The sequence below is a fragment of the Thunnus albacares genome, chromosome 17, assembly GCF_914725855.1.
Source record: "Thunnus albacares chromosome 17, fThuAlb1.1, whole genome shotgun sequence".
NCBI classification, from domain to species: domain Eukaryota; kingdom Metazoa; phylum Chordata; class Actinopteri; order Scombriformes; family Scombridae; genus Thunnus; species Thunnus albacares.
Genome location: NC_058122.1, coordinates 16979905 through 16993181, shown reverse-complemented (window position 1 = coordinate 16993181; position 13277 = coordinate 16979905). Strand labels below are relative to the sequence as shown.

Genomic DNA, 13277 nt, shown 5'->3' with positions numbered 1-13277 from the left:
AAGCAAAACTTCAGTGGCGTGGAATTAGAAAAATAATTAGAAAATATTTGATATTTTTGGGTGAAAGTTGACTTAAACGATCATTTATCAACATTGTTGTTGATTAACTTTCTGTCTAATGACTAGTCAATCAATCAACTAATTGTTTCAAGTTTTCAAAGTAGATGTAGGTGCATAAAAACTAGTCTCTCAGATTATCACTATAATAGTTTTTTCATTAGGTCAAATACTTAAACTAATTCTACCACAATCAGCAGAAGTAGTAGTAGTAATAATATTAATACCAATAACAATAACACACAACTATTCACTCATGCATTTTATTGCTCATCTTTATTTTGTACATACAGAGTATGAGACATGAAACAGTGGTACAAGATAAACTTCACAACTACTGTTTTTTTTTTTTTTTACCTCTGAAAATAACATTTTGAATACATTTACATGGTCAAATATACAGACTATAACATACTGAGAAACATCAAAGTAATGTTGTCAGTCAGTACCTACGTCACAAAAGCATCATCCAAACAAACTACAATTTATACAAAACGGTTTTATAATGTCATAACAGTTTGGCTGTACACATTTTGTCCCCCCTTCAGTGTTATGAGGTGAGGAACACTTCAAACAGACTGGCAACTGAATGCATGCGGTAAAAAATGCCAAAAGGAAGTCCGACATTCACGACAGCGGCCCACATGTTGAACTTGTAGAATTTAGCTTCGGTGGAGTGGTCAAACTGGGGACGAGCACCGAATGCTGGCATGATCCACAGCTGTTATAGAAATAAACAAGAGAACAGCTTTAGTATTTGGTGAATTTAAAAGCAGTGAATTTGAGCGAGCGAGGGAGACTGGTACTCACTATGACATTGGCCAGCAGAAGAAACGCACAGACCTCCTTCAACACCCGTCTCTTCCATGACAGTTTGGGTCTGTGTTCAGTCGTGTGGCTGTGCAGGCTTCGCTCTGTGAGTACTGGGCTCGCCTTGGTGTCCATGTCTTTTCCTTCAAGGCTGCCCAGCTCTTTGCCTGGCTGCAGCACGTATGGATTTGCAACCACAGTGACCGGGTGCACCTCGTGGAAGGGCTCTCGGTGAAGCCCTTCGACTATGAAAAGGTTCTGCAGGCCGATCTGCATCACCATCAGGATACCCCAGGCCAGGTTGAGCCTGTCCAAGTAGCCTTTGGCTTCAGTTGCCACCATAGCTACAATAGTGAAATAGCTGATGATGATTTGTCCCAACGAGGCACCCACCAGCAGCCCCACATCCAGGCTGCGAGTGGGGTTTTTCTCTGTCATGTGCTCTCTGTGGTCCACCTTGTAGACGGCATAGCCGATCACAGTGGACACGGACATCAGGGTTACTATCACTATATTCATGACAAAGTGCATCATCAGAAATGTATCTTTCTTGCCATTGCTGTTGTCCTTCTTCATTTCCATCTCGTACACAATGAAGGTTGCCAGACCTGCAATCACCAAGAGAAAACCCGCCACAGGACCGAGAAGTACATCCCTGAGACGGAATTTTATGTCGTGGTGGCCGTGTTCTTCTGACACTCGACCAACATTTCTCCACATGACATAGGCCATGGCAGAGGCAAAGAGACTGTACTCGATATTGAAGGGGTACAGGTAGTAGTAGGCCTCCTTGAAGATGCTGCATGAAGTGTGGCTACACTTGCACTTATCGCTGCCGTAACTTGCTGTAAGACATGACAGGATACAGAGAGAGAGACATGTGTTATGTTGTGGTAGTTCCTGTCTTGTTCCATCTGCTTTGATTGCTTTATCTCCCAAACATGAACGACAGAGCCATCAACGCCTCGCTGACACAGTGTATGTGTGTGCAGATACATGTATATGTGTTGGGATACAGTCAGGGGAAGGAAAGTTATGTGTTTATGTATATCAGTATGTTTGTAGTGTGGCTATTTGTATGTTTCTATGTGGAACATGTACAGGCTGTGAAAACACATTTCCTGTGGGACAATAAAGACTATATCTATGTATCTACTTTGATTACCTTTATGGATGAACAGGCTTCGTCCAGAGAGTTTAGTGACGTTGCTCGAATAGTCAGGAACAGTTGTTTGGTGAAGGGACTCCTCGGTGACTGCAGTCATCCACAAAACTAGATTTGTGGAGAGGGTGAGCATCAGCCCACAGCTAAATAAGAGGACAAGAAGAAAAAACATCAGATTTTAATGTTTTAAAATTTAATGTTTAAAAGTTTAAAATCAGTATCTACCAAGTAATGAAAGTCTTGCTTTTCATTTATTTATGTATTTATTTTTCAAATCAAATTTGGTGTATTAATTACAGTAAAGAAAATAAATAATAATAGAGCATTTTTCAAGGTCTGCAAATAAAGAGAACGGCCTGATTTTCTGAATGTGGCGACAACGGTATCAGTATAAAGCTACTGTTACTCTCATGCTTTACAAAGACAGTGAACGATGAAAAACAAGGAAAAGGAAAATTAATCACATACCGTGTGATGTTCTTTTGTAGCTGCACACAGTCCTTGGAATGGATACACATGAAGTATGTCTGCAAATTGATTTTACAATTATTAATATTATATAATATAATAATAATATTTTGCAACCATTAAAGACTTAATTTAACTCATTTTTTTCCCACAATGTGTCATTTCATTAATCTTAATCCTACCGACTGGGGTACCCGCAGACCACAGAGGTATACTTTCTGTCATATCTCACAGGCGCTTTATTCTATCATTCCAATTTTTCACGACTTTGTCAATCAATTTGTTCCCAATGACTTCATATCACTGTGGGGGGGGGGGGGGGGGGGGGGGGAGTAAGGGCACTCTGTCAGTCATTTTGAAGGCTTTGTAGAGAGACTGTACTCTGGATAAAAGCTGCAATTACTATTAAAGAAAAGTATATATTTTCATTTTACACAATATGTAAATTAACTGTAACTTTCCTAAAATAATAATAATAATGATCTGATTTTTTTCCAGATTATATTAATTACATAACTTATAATGTTTTGAGAAGAAATGAGTTAACATTTTTGCTATGATGGTTGTTTCTTACTGTCGTTTATTCTTGAGGTGTTCAGGGACCCCAGTCGGTAGTCCTTGTATGTTAAACATGTTGGTAGGATGAGGGTTAAAGCATGCTGGCATTTTTAGTTATATTTACCTGCACAAGTATAAAAACAACTTGCACCACAGGGAAAGCAACCTTAACAGCAGAATCACAGTGGAGGTAGCCAGCATAGCTGGCTATCTTGAAAATGTCCATGAGAATACCGAGGAGTCCAAATACCACAAGTCCTCCTGAAGGAGTGAGAACATGTAGAACAGGGGTAAAAATTGTATAAGTGTTCAAAAATTGCTCTGTAAATGAAAAATCAATCAAGAACAACATTTACTTACCCCGGAGCCACAGGGGTCCAGCATGGCCATCCTTGTACGTAACAGCATCTTCTTTCCTAGCTGTGTAGATGGCATAATAAATCATCCAGATGGAGGTGAGGAGGAGGAGGATGATGAGGAAAACCTGCAGGTCAGAACTGCCGATGTTGACGTAGTTATACGCACTGCCGCTGACCAAGGCGCAGCCCAGGATCAAGATGTTTACACAGATGATCGCAGACAGCCCCCATCCCCAGTTTCTGACCCGTTCCCTCGCAACTCCACTGGAAGAGATGTTCAGCTCAGGCTCACATGCGTTCCCCACTTGGCCCACTGCATTGATGTTGTTGGACAGGTGGGCCTCCTCTGTTTCCCTGTCTTTGGCCGTCATCCTACATGGTTCACACGGATTGCCATCGGTCAAACATTTGCACGGATAGCCAGTGTTCAAACACATGATTCCTCTCTGTAGGATCTGTTCACAAATGAATTGTTAGCTGCATCTGGTTCTGCTGTGAGACATCACAGGTTTAACAGCTACACCCATTCACCGGTTTCCTTTAAAGGCAGTTCCCGCCCAAGTGAAACATTTCCGTGAATACAAAATCAGCATAATTGTCACCCTTTCAGTGCTACACAAAACAGCTCATTCAAATCAACAAATAGGATTTAGTTTCCCCCTCTTTTGGTTCTGGTTCTGACAGAGCTGTATTGAATGATAATCCACAAAGTCACCCACACTCTTCCTTTCCATCTCTGATAAAATCAAGAATAACATCAGGGCAAGTGAAATTGAAATTGAATACCAAAACCAAGATTGTGTCATTTCACCAAAACAGCGACCTGCTAAAAATCAAGAGAAGCTTTCAGGATACCTGTAAGCTTACCTGATGTATAGTGTGATCCTGAGAAGCAGTCTGAGCCGTCATGGCTTTTATATGCCTTCAAAAACACATGGGTTTACCGTACAAAGAGTCATAAATGTCAATAAATCTGTTATGAACAATACCATATTATTACCACACACAGCATGTTTTGCACAAAATATTCACGTAAAGTTCAAAAGATGTTTCCAGGAAAAACCTAATCTCATGAATTCCAAAATACAAGAAACCGGTTCCTTTTCGGATAAACAGCATTTTTTTTGATATTACACAATACATACATACACAATACCAGTCATTTGTTATAAAAAAGTGTTAATGGCAAACACAAAATAAATATTGAAGATGAGGGGGAAAATATCTCTATCTCTTTACATTCATAGACACTTTACAGGCTTTATAGCTTGAGTTGTCTTGTTCAACTTGATCCACTTTTTTTTTTCTGCAGCTGACCACACACAGCTACGCCTCACAATCTCATTGTGATCCAAATTCTCTAAATAGGCGTAGCATACTACTCTACTCGCCTATCTTTTTTATTCAGTGCTTGAAGGGAATACTTGCATTACTTTAATGCTATTCATGGCTCAATTAAGAGATGTGCCTCTATCTCTTGTCTTTGCAAAATGCCTGAGGTGTAGCACATGACAAGCCTGGCCACTATCTGCCTATTGTTATGGAAGTTTCAATAGGGTGGTATGTATGAGAACTTCTAGTTCCTGAACCACTGGTGCAGTTTTGCTTATTTTTTCATCAGTGCTAACTTGGGCTAGTTTATACCCTATTCCTCAGGGTGGGGCCGAGAGCAGAGATAGCCTACTTTTTTATAGCAACACTCCATGGTACTCAATCCTTTGTCTGCTCTCATATTTCACATCCAGTCTTACCAGTAAAGGACAATTAGAACAATGGTTTATTCAAAAGAAAGGGGGGAAATAAATATCAGGTTCTCACAAGAGACTCATATGCTTCCTTGTGTGTTAGTCACATTATGACAAAGCATAATTTTACTTTCTCAAATGTCTGATCATACTTCTAATCATTTGCTAAACAACTTTGTTCAACTTCAGTCTGTGTCTTTAAGTTTATTATTGTATGATTAATGAGTTTGAAAGAATAGAGGAACGTTTCAGAAGAGTTTTCAGATCTAATAACATGAAACTGTTAATATTAGCCCAGGTCATCAACTGGCAGTGCATGTAAATATTATTTTTATTAGCCATTAAAATGCGCATTGACTGAATTCCCCAAATACCTTGCTTGATCTATCAGCCACATGACTTAACCACAGCAGCAAATCTACACATCAGTAGTAAAGTTCTCTGTCTCTTGCAGTGCCTGCAGCCATAAAGGGCAGACATGGTTAAGTACAACGGCATACCAAAGGACAATGTCTTTTTTAAAGTAATTAACCTACTGAGAGCTTCAAACCCATTGTGCACAGCCGGGATCATCTAATAAATACCCCATAAGTCACAATAGTAATGTTATAGAGACACCATTAAATGAAAGCTGAGCTACAGATTTTGTGATATTTGCTTTTGTTTGGGTTGGCAGTTTAGGACAGGCACAGACAAGACCTGAACAGGTTCTCCGGTCATTTTAGGACCACATCGGCCACCGGGAGCACTGTTAACCAGGCGATGCGCATCGTGGCGTCCCTGGATACCGGCGACGCGCTCTGCCTGTCGCTCCTCTGTACATGATCAGGAGACCGGTGGGACGGTGGGGCACAAATAGGCACTTCAGCCGGTCTACTCCCACCACATCGCCTCATGAGAATGATAATGCTGGTGTTGATGAAACGAAATGGAGTCGAGCAGGGTGGATTAATTCTGCACCATGAATGACAGATACCACAAGGCGGCCCGGGACGGCTACCTGGACCTGCTGAAGGAGGCTACTCGGAAGGATCTCAACGCACCGGATGAGGATGGCATGACACCGACGTTATGGGCTGCTTATCACGGCAATCTGGAGGCTCTGCGGCTGATCGTGGCGAGGGGGTGGGTACAAAGCTTGGTAGCCATCGGGACGTGTGCGTAATACTGTATGGACTGCCACCAAATTCACTCAAATGTGTTCATCCTCATCCAATAAAATGCATTTTTAGAGCAAATTTGAACTACCATTTTCCCTGTCATTTCAAACAATTTTACATTTTTTCCGTGTTAAGGAGGCAGGTAAAACAAACCTTACACACCAAATTGTCAAAGAATAAAGTAAAGTTTCAGTACTCGAATAGTTTTTGTGTAGTTGAACCATCAGAAAATCCAAGTTTGAGTTTGCATGCCCAGGGAAGAGAACAGGCCCTGACATGCCACTAACACATCTAACTTCGGGCTTTGCTACAGGCTAAGAGCAATCTCAGGCAAATAATTGAAATACTTGTTTGGTAGATTGTACAAAAGTGCAGTTTATTGCTTGGTCAGGTCTGGAAAACCCCCATGTTGGGCGGGACACTTTTTTTTTTTTTTTTTTAAATGATTGAAATCTGTTTCTGCAATGGAAGCAGCAAAGGAGTTCATTTGCTTTCGAAGTGATGATCAAACATTAATTTAATGTTTTCGTAACATTTTAATTGGCTCTTTTCCCACCATAGTAGCTTGTCAACATCTGGAGGTCATATACCTTGATAATTACCAGTACATCATAGCAAGATAGTTTACCATTTTCAAAGCGACGCAGGACTATTGAGTGTAAAATTGAACACTTCTATGATGACATTTAACATGATGACACTGTTAATTTACTGTAGGAGCACATCACCTAAGAGCACCGATGAGTCATAGAGACATTACTCCATTAAATGTATTGCTGTCCTGTATTCCCTGACACATTTACTGTATAATTACAAGAGCATGTATGTAAGTTGACCCATAAAAAGGACTTATAGGACATATTGCACACCTCATTCAGGGTGCATTTGCCTTGCATTACATAATTAACAATTAATAACATACATAAAAGCAAGGAAGGGTTCATAGGATTACCACATTATAATACTAAATTCACTATTTCCCATGAAATAAGTGTAAACAAGGCCTTGGAGTCATTTAGCTGCCAAGGACATAGGATTCCTCTATTGATTAATTAACAATTTTATGACATCATCACAGGCAAAGGATAATGTTTGATCAAATAAACAGTGATTTTAAAAGGCGGCATTGTAGCATGAATGTTTGCTGTTCTTCAGCACACTGTAAATGGAGTTGGTATTCAGGGTCAGTTGGCGCGAGGAAGCACACAACATCCCATTTCTCATGTTTTCTGGCTGACCTGGTTTGCCTGTCAGCCAGGAAAATGGACCCATTATGAACCTGCTTAATTGAGTGAGGCTTTTGAGAGGCTCACTGTAAAAGTGAGTCATCAGTGTGTGTCCCATTATGTTTTGAAATTCCTAAAAGCTGTCTCACCTTGCACAGAAAAGATTTGCTTGAAAGCAAAATATCAGAATAAAGAGAATGTTTATGATATTTATTTTTATAGTCCCAGTTTCTTATAACACTCAGGCAGCAAAGCAAGGAAGGGTTCATAGGATTGCTACATTATAATACTAAATTCACTATTTCCCATGAAATGAGTGTAAACAAGGCCTTGGAGTCATTTAGCTGCCAAGGACATGGGATTCCTCTATTGATGGTATTCCTCTGATTGACATGAGGTAGTAAAATTAAACATTAATACCTGCCGTAATTTTTCACAGAGGCACCAAACTCGTGAAACCCCGGGATATATGAAGAGACGTTAAATGTTGCTTGACAATTTCATGGGAAAGATGCCATACCCTGCTATATTCAGCAAGTATATTGCATCGGGTGGCCTGCAGTAACATCAAACTGTCATAGGAAGTGAGGATGCAAACAGCTCATAATGTGATAAAGAACAAGGGAGGGATAAGTGAGCAGAGATATTACCGCTGTGGTCAGCATTTTACTGGGCAGAGACATGAATTATGACACGTAAAGCTATCATTTTAGATGGTCCCTATCTGTGACAAGCATATTGTATAATCTTAAGTTCAGAAAGTCATAAATATTTTCTCTTCAAATAAAAATTGAACAAAGCTAATTACTATATCTTTTGACGTCAATTTATAGCATGTTATCTTCTTCAGCTATTTCATTCCTGAGTTGACAGTGTAATTCCTTTGTCTGATTAATGTTTTATTGTGTCTTTCTTGGCTGTTTGCCACATGCAGTACATCACGTACACTGATGACACCCACTCCTCTTTTACCTTTGAACTCAAGCAACCCTTGATCCTAAAATTAGCTTTTTTTTTCTCTCCAAACCCAATCCTGTCCAGACAAAAGAGCTAGGGGTTGAAATCAGAGTGGGTCTTTGCTAATCGCTGCCTAGGTTGGGTCTGGCAGATCCGACACACATTCCCTGTGAAAACCTTACAACGAAATGCATCAATAATATATCTGCACTTCGACAGTAGCTTCACGTCCATTCTCATCAAATATTCAGCGGTCTGTATGTGGCTACATTGGAGGATGGAGACGAGACAATGCATAGCCAGTTCAGTAACATTTATATTTAGGGGGTTTGCCAGAAACCGCCGAAGTCTAAACTGAAAAAAACAAATGCTGAAAAATTTAGTTATTACAAATATGTGCTTGCTGAGACCACAAACAAGTTGTATATCATGAATAAAGCCTGTTTTCCTTTGAAAATGACTGATTATCAGTAAGATTTTTGATGGAATATCAGTTTGAACAAAATTTGAGTAATGTAAATGATGATACAAATGAGCTTTCATAGATTTGCACACTAGGCTTATGATAGGAAAGAAATACACAATAAGCATCATACATATCTGTTCTTCATATCATCTAAGCAGCTGTAATACTGTATGTTTTGACTTGAGGAATTCAGCATGACATCACCGGCTAGGCAGAGTTATGCTTTTTGAGTCAGGCGCAACCTATTCGGCCTCCCCCTGAAACTGGATACAGGTAGTGTAGCGCTGATCCTGGCAAGCCTGTGGTCATATTACAGACCGACAGCAACAGTGCAGCACACAAAGAGGTAATCCTAAGGTCGTGGACTCTCAGCTAAGGGTGAATGCGGCTAAAATGTTAGTTATGGTGCCATGTAATAATGATAAATTCCCTGTGCAGGATACATTTAATCAAAACATCCTAGTAGTATCCTATTAGATCTGAGATCTATGGTTGATTTTCTTAAAATGCAATGTGTTGTATAGACTTTAAATTATTAAATAAGGTCCCATTAACAACCCATGTATGGTAGGTCAGTGCTGAAAACATCACCCAAAAAATCATATGCTTAGCCTATTCATGAGTCTACTAACCAGCAGATATATAAAGGATGTATCCATAATCAGTCTGAACACGGATGAAATGATCTGTTTATTAAATTTGTGAGAGATTTTTTGACGGTTTTATCTAATAATTTTCTTCTACAGAGGGAACCCTGACAAGTGTGACATATGGGGGAACACGCCGCTCCACCTGGCAGCTGCCAACGGTCACCTCAACTGCCTTTTCTTCCTGGTGTCTTTCGGTGCCAACATATGGTGCCTGGACAACGACTACCACACGCCGTTGGACATGGCCGCCACAAAGAATCACATGGATTGCGTCCGCTACCTGGATTCCATCGCTGCCAAGCAGACAGGCCTCAACCCCAAGCTGGTCAGCAAGCTGAAGGACCGGGCATTTCGTGATGCTGAGCGGAGAATCAAAGAGTGCCTGAAGATGCAGAAGAAGCACCACAGGCGCATGGAGAGGAAGTTTCATAAGGAGGCCTCCGAGGCTTCTGCATCAGACGTCATGAGCTTTTCCAGTTACACCAGCAGCTCTTTTAGCCACAAGCTGCACAACTTAAATGCAGCCTCTGTCAGTGTGCCATATTCTCAGGTCAGGAGTTGTCTATTCATGCTGTTATGTTATTTGCATGATTGCATATTTCATTTCAATCAGAGCACCAGCTATAGAAAAAAAAAATATTTCAAATTAATCCCTGCTCTTAACTGCATGTATTTTGACTTTTCATACAACATTATGTGAAAGGTATCAAAAGATGTATTGATGTCAAAGCTTTTCCAACTGATTGGCAGAAATAATATTTGGCTAAAATATGCAAAAACACTTGTTTTGGTCCTCTGAAATCTAATGTTTTCACAGGAAGTGATTAATTATGCCTGATTACTGTATTATTGCTGTTCTGTTAGGCTACTCTCCATGCCACAAACCGAGGGAAGACAAAGATCCAGAAGAAGCTGGAAAGGAGAAAACAAGGAGATGGGACCTTTAAAATCTATGAGGATGGAAGGAAGAGTGTACGTTCCCTCTCTGGACTTCAGCTAGGCAATGATGTTATGTTTGTCAAACAGGGGACCTACGTAAACCCAAAAGACCGTAGCCGCCGCAACGTTCGTGACATGTTCCCCAGAGACAATGACGATGCCATTTCACGTGCCATGAGTGAGCCAGACCTCCACGGGCCTGATGTGGACTATTCTGAGATCAGCACCGACTCAGGACATGATTCCCTGTTCAACCGGCCTGGTTTGGGCACCATGGTTTTCAGGAGGAACTATGTGAGCGGGGGGATGTTTGACCTCGGTGATCGGGAAGAGGCCAGTGTGAACCAGTCAGGCAATACTGTGCGATTACGCAGTCGGCTGCAGCAATACCCAAGTCTAGATGAAGACAGCATCGGCAGTGCACATAGCCTGCAGCAGAGGAATGTAGAGGAGCTGCCTTGGGAAGAGGTCGAGTTAGGGCTGGACGATGATGATGAGCCTGACACAAGCCCTCTGGAGGTCTTCCTGGCCACACAGAGCATGAGCGAGTTTTTCTCCATCTTTAAGAGGGAGAAGATCGACCTTGAAGCTCTGTTGCTGTGCTCTGACCATGACCTTAAGAGTATCCACATCCCCTTAGGGCCGAGGAAAAAGATCTTAGATGCCTGTAAGAGACGGCTGGAGACCATAGAGGAACCAGACTGCATTGAGGACACAGAACTGTGAGTGCAGATTTTTCAAGAGAGATTTCCAGTTATACAGAATAGTGAGGAAGTATTTAGGCGATGGTATATTGTTTATGTTATCTCTGTACAGCACAATGAATTATAAATGAAACGATGAGGAAATGCTATAAAACTATCAGCTTTAATTTGAGCTTTAATTTGTTCACATCCACATCAGATGGAGAGTGTGGGACTTTTTATACAACCTCCCAATTATCAGGGATAAAACTAGTTGGACACTTAAAATTATATTAACATAATTAAAGGTGCTCTTTGTAGTTTTCTGGTAAACAAACAAAGTTTATGTTTACATCCAGTGTTTCTCAGCAAAATGCATTATGTGACTTCGAGGTGCATTTTCTTCCTCATAAAACATTTGCAAATCTGTTTTGTTTTTTGTTTTTTCCAAAAATTTAAACCATTGTTAACATCCATGTTTACTAGCTTGCATTTCTTCTCTCTCCTCCCCTTACTGGTGCACTGCTGCGTTTCTTGGCAAATACCTCTCGTAGATGAGTGGAATAGTGGAATGTGTACTGTGTCACCTGCGTGCATGTGCGTCTTCATGTGTGTACAACAAACAAAACAGAGACATATGCATAAAAATATTGCTCAGTAGTACTACCAGTGAAGAAAAAACTCCACAGGGTACCTTTAATATTTAATTGAAAATCCTTAGCAGCCATAGACTGACTGCAGTCTGCAACCTGTAGACATCAGCAAACAATTGCTATAGTGAGTTCTTGGCACGCTTGTACTGGAGCCGTCTTCAGTTGGATTGACATCAGGTGACTACATTTTCCAGTCAAGAATAATCCACTGTTCTGTCTTCAGGCCCTCCCCCCCACCCACCCTTCAGTATGGATGTGTAAATCATCTAAATCATCTAAAAACCCTTAAAGCTAATTCATATTTATTGTTTCATTTCATGTGCTGGAGCAGAGCCGAACATAAAATATGTAATTGTCCAAATATTAATGGACTGCACTGCTTCTAGTTGTTGAAATCTAGCCACTGAGAAAATGTTTTGTGAAAAGAAATCTTGAAACTGTCTTCCTTCTGTTCTGCAGATAATAAAATTTGTTCTAGATGATCCTCTCGCTGTGAGCTCATCCCGCCTTAAAGGTCAGTGGAGCATTATGGAGTGAATGTCACGTATGGACAGACAGAACTAAATGATTTACCTCTCCTGGTAACTCAGCGGTAACAAAGCAGAAAGAACACTGTCGAGATGAATATGTCGAGCAAGAAGAGATGTGAGCTAAATTCAAAACAGGGGTCTTGTTAGACTCACTGAAAATATCTGTAAGAGTCCTCTGCACTGAATTGTTTAACAAACTGAATGACAATAGTTGCAGTGTCATTGTATGCCATGTGGCATAGACAGCAACAGAGAGTTGATTGTGGGGTCTGTGTCCCCTGAACATGTTTGCCCCTGTGGGGTCAATCCAACCACATCATGTGCCTGCATATCTTGTACCTGTGCATTTGCTTAAAAATGTCTTTTGTCGTAAATATTTTTGACATAACAGTTCTGTTATCAATGGTTTCAATAGGAAAAGTTTCTGCATTTTCTGCATTAATAATTTTAAGTCTCATATTTTATTTCTGTACATGTTTACATACAGCAAGCCATGTCAGTCCACGTGTGGCTCACTGCCAATGCAGGCCAATTACTCACTGAGATTTCTCTTCTTATTTACTGTAGTATTGTAAACTGCCTGAAAATGCAGCATCTGTTGATCATTTTAGAAAACACAACATAATATGTGATAGCTACATATATTTGCATGTTCAGTCAATACACTGGGAGGTTTATAAACCTTTGTATATCATTCATGTCAGTCTTTACAAAATGACAGTCTTCCAACAGTTTATATATTGAACAGTTTTTATTTTCATTATGTACATCTGCACGTGCATGTGTTTAATGTCTTAACTTTTTAATATTTTAGGTGGATTTTAATAAAAGTACTAATATAATTTAATTAT

At 40.2% G+C, this 13277-nt stretch overlaps 2 protein-coding genes across 4 annotated transcripts; one reads left to right on the top strand and one right to left on the bottom strand.

The window, feature by feature from the left end:
* Positions 1-275: 275 nt before the first annotated feature.
* LOC122967157 (proton channel OTOP2-like) lies at positions 276-4549 on the bottom strand. 2 transcript variants are annotated; one of them, XM_044331652.1, is made up of 7 exons: positions 4285-4549; positions 3419-3789; positions 3183-3319; positions 2501-2559; positions 2033-2175; positions 868-1712; positions 276-778 (listed from the first exon to the last, which is right to left on the bottom strand). In XM_044331652.1, exons 2-7 carry the CDS (start codon positions 3786-3788, stop codon positions 608-610), a joined length of 1725 nt encoding a protein of 574 aa, XP_044187587.1. In that variant the 5' UTR covers position 3789; positions 4285-4549; the 3' UTR covers positions 276-607. The 2 variants fall into 2 exon arrangements, with proteins under 2 accessions (XP_044187587.1, XP_044187586.1); XM_044331651.1 differs by lacking the exon at positions 4285-4549 and having other exon boundaries at positions 3419-3960.
* A 1343-nt stretch (positions 4550-5892) lies between these two features.
* ush1ga (Usher syndrome 1Ga (autosomal recessive)) lies at positions 5893-13239 on the top strand. Of its 2 annotated transcripts, XM_044331654.1 has the most exons (4): positions 5895-6287; positions 9718-10171; positions 10486-11282; positions 12356-13239. In XM_044331654.1, exons 1-4 carry the CDS (start codon positions 6124-6126, stop codon positions 12357-12359), a joined length of 1419 nt encoding a protein of 472 aa, XP_044187589.1. In that variant the 5' UTR covers positions 5895-6123; the 3' UTR covers positions 12360-13239. The 2 variants fall into 2 exon arrangements, with proteins under 2 accessions (XP_044187590.1, XP_044187589.1); XM_044331655.1 differs by lacking the exon at positions 12356-13239 and having other exon boundaries at positions 5893-6287; positions 10486-11286.
* The last annotated feature ends 38 nt before the right edge of the window (positions 13240-13277 follow it).

Coding starts and splice junctions, on each gene's coding strand:
- LOC122967157 (XM_044331651.1), bottom strand. CDS start 3,854: ATGTGTTTGAACACTGGCTATCCGTGCAAATGTTTGACCGATGGCAAT. Junction 3,320..3,418: donor TGGACCCCTGTGGCTCCGGG/GTAAGTAAATGT, acceptor TCACTCCTTCAG/GAGGACTTGTGGTATTTGGA. Junction 1,713..2,032: donor AAGCCTGTTCATCCATAAAG/GTAATCAAAGTA, acceptor CATGTCTTACAG/CAAGTTACGGCAGCGATAAG.
- ush1ga (XM_044331654.1), top strand. CDS start 6,124: ATGAATGACAGATACCACAAGGCGGCCCGGGACGGCTACCTGGACCTG. Junction 6,288..9,717: donor CGGCTGATCGTGGCGAGGGG/GTGGGTACAAAG, acceptor TTTCTTCTACAG/AGGGAACCCTGACAAGTGTG. Junction 10,172..10,485: donor TCAGTGTGCCATATTCTCAG/GTCAGGAGTTGT, acceptor CTGTTCTGTTAG/GCTACTCTCCATGCCACAAA.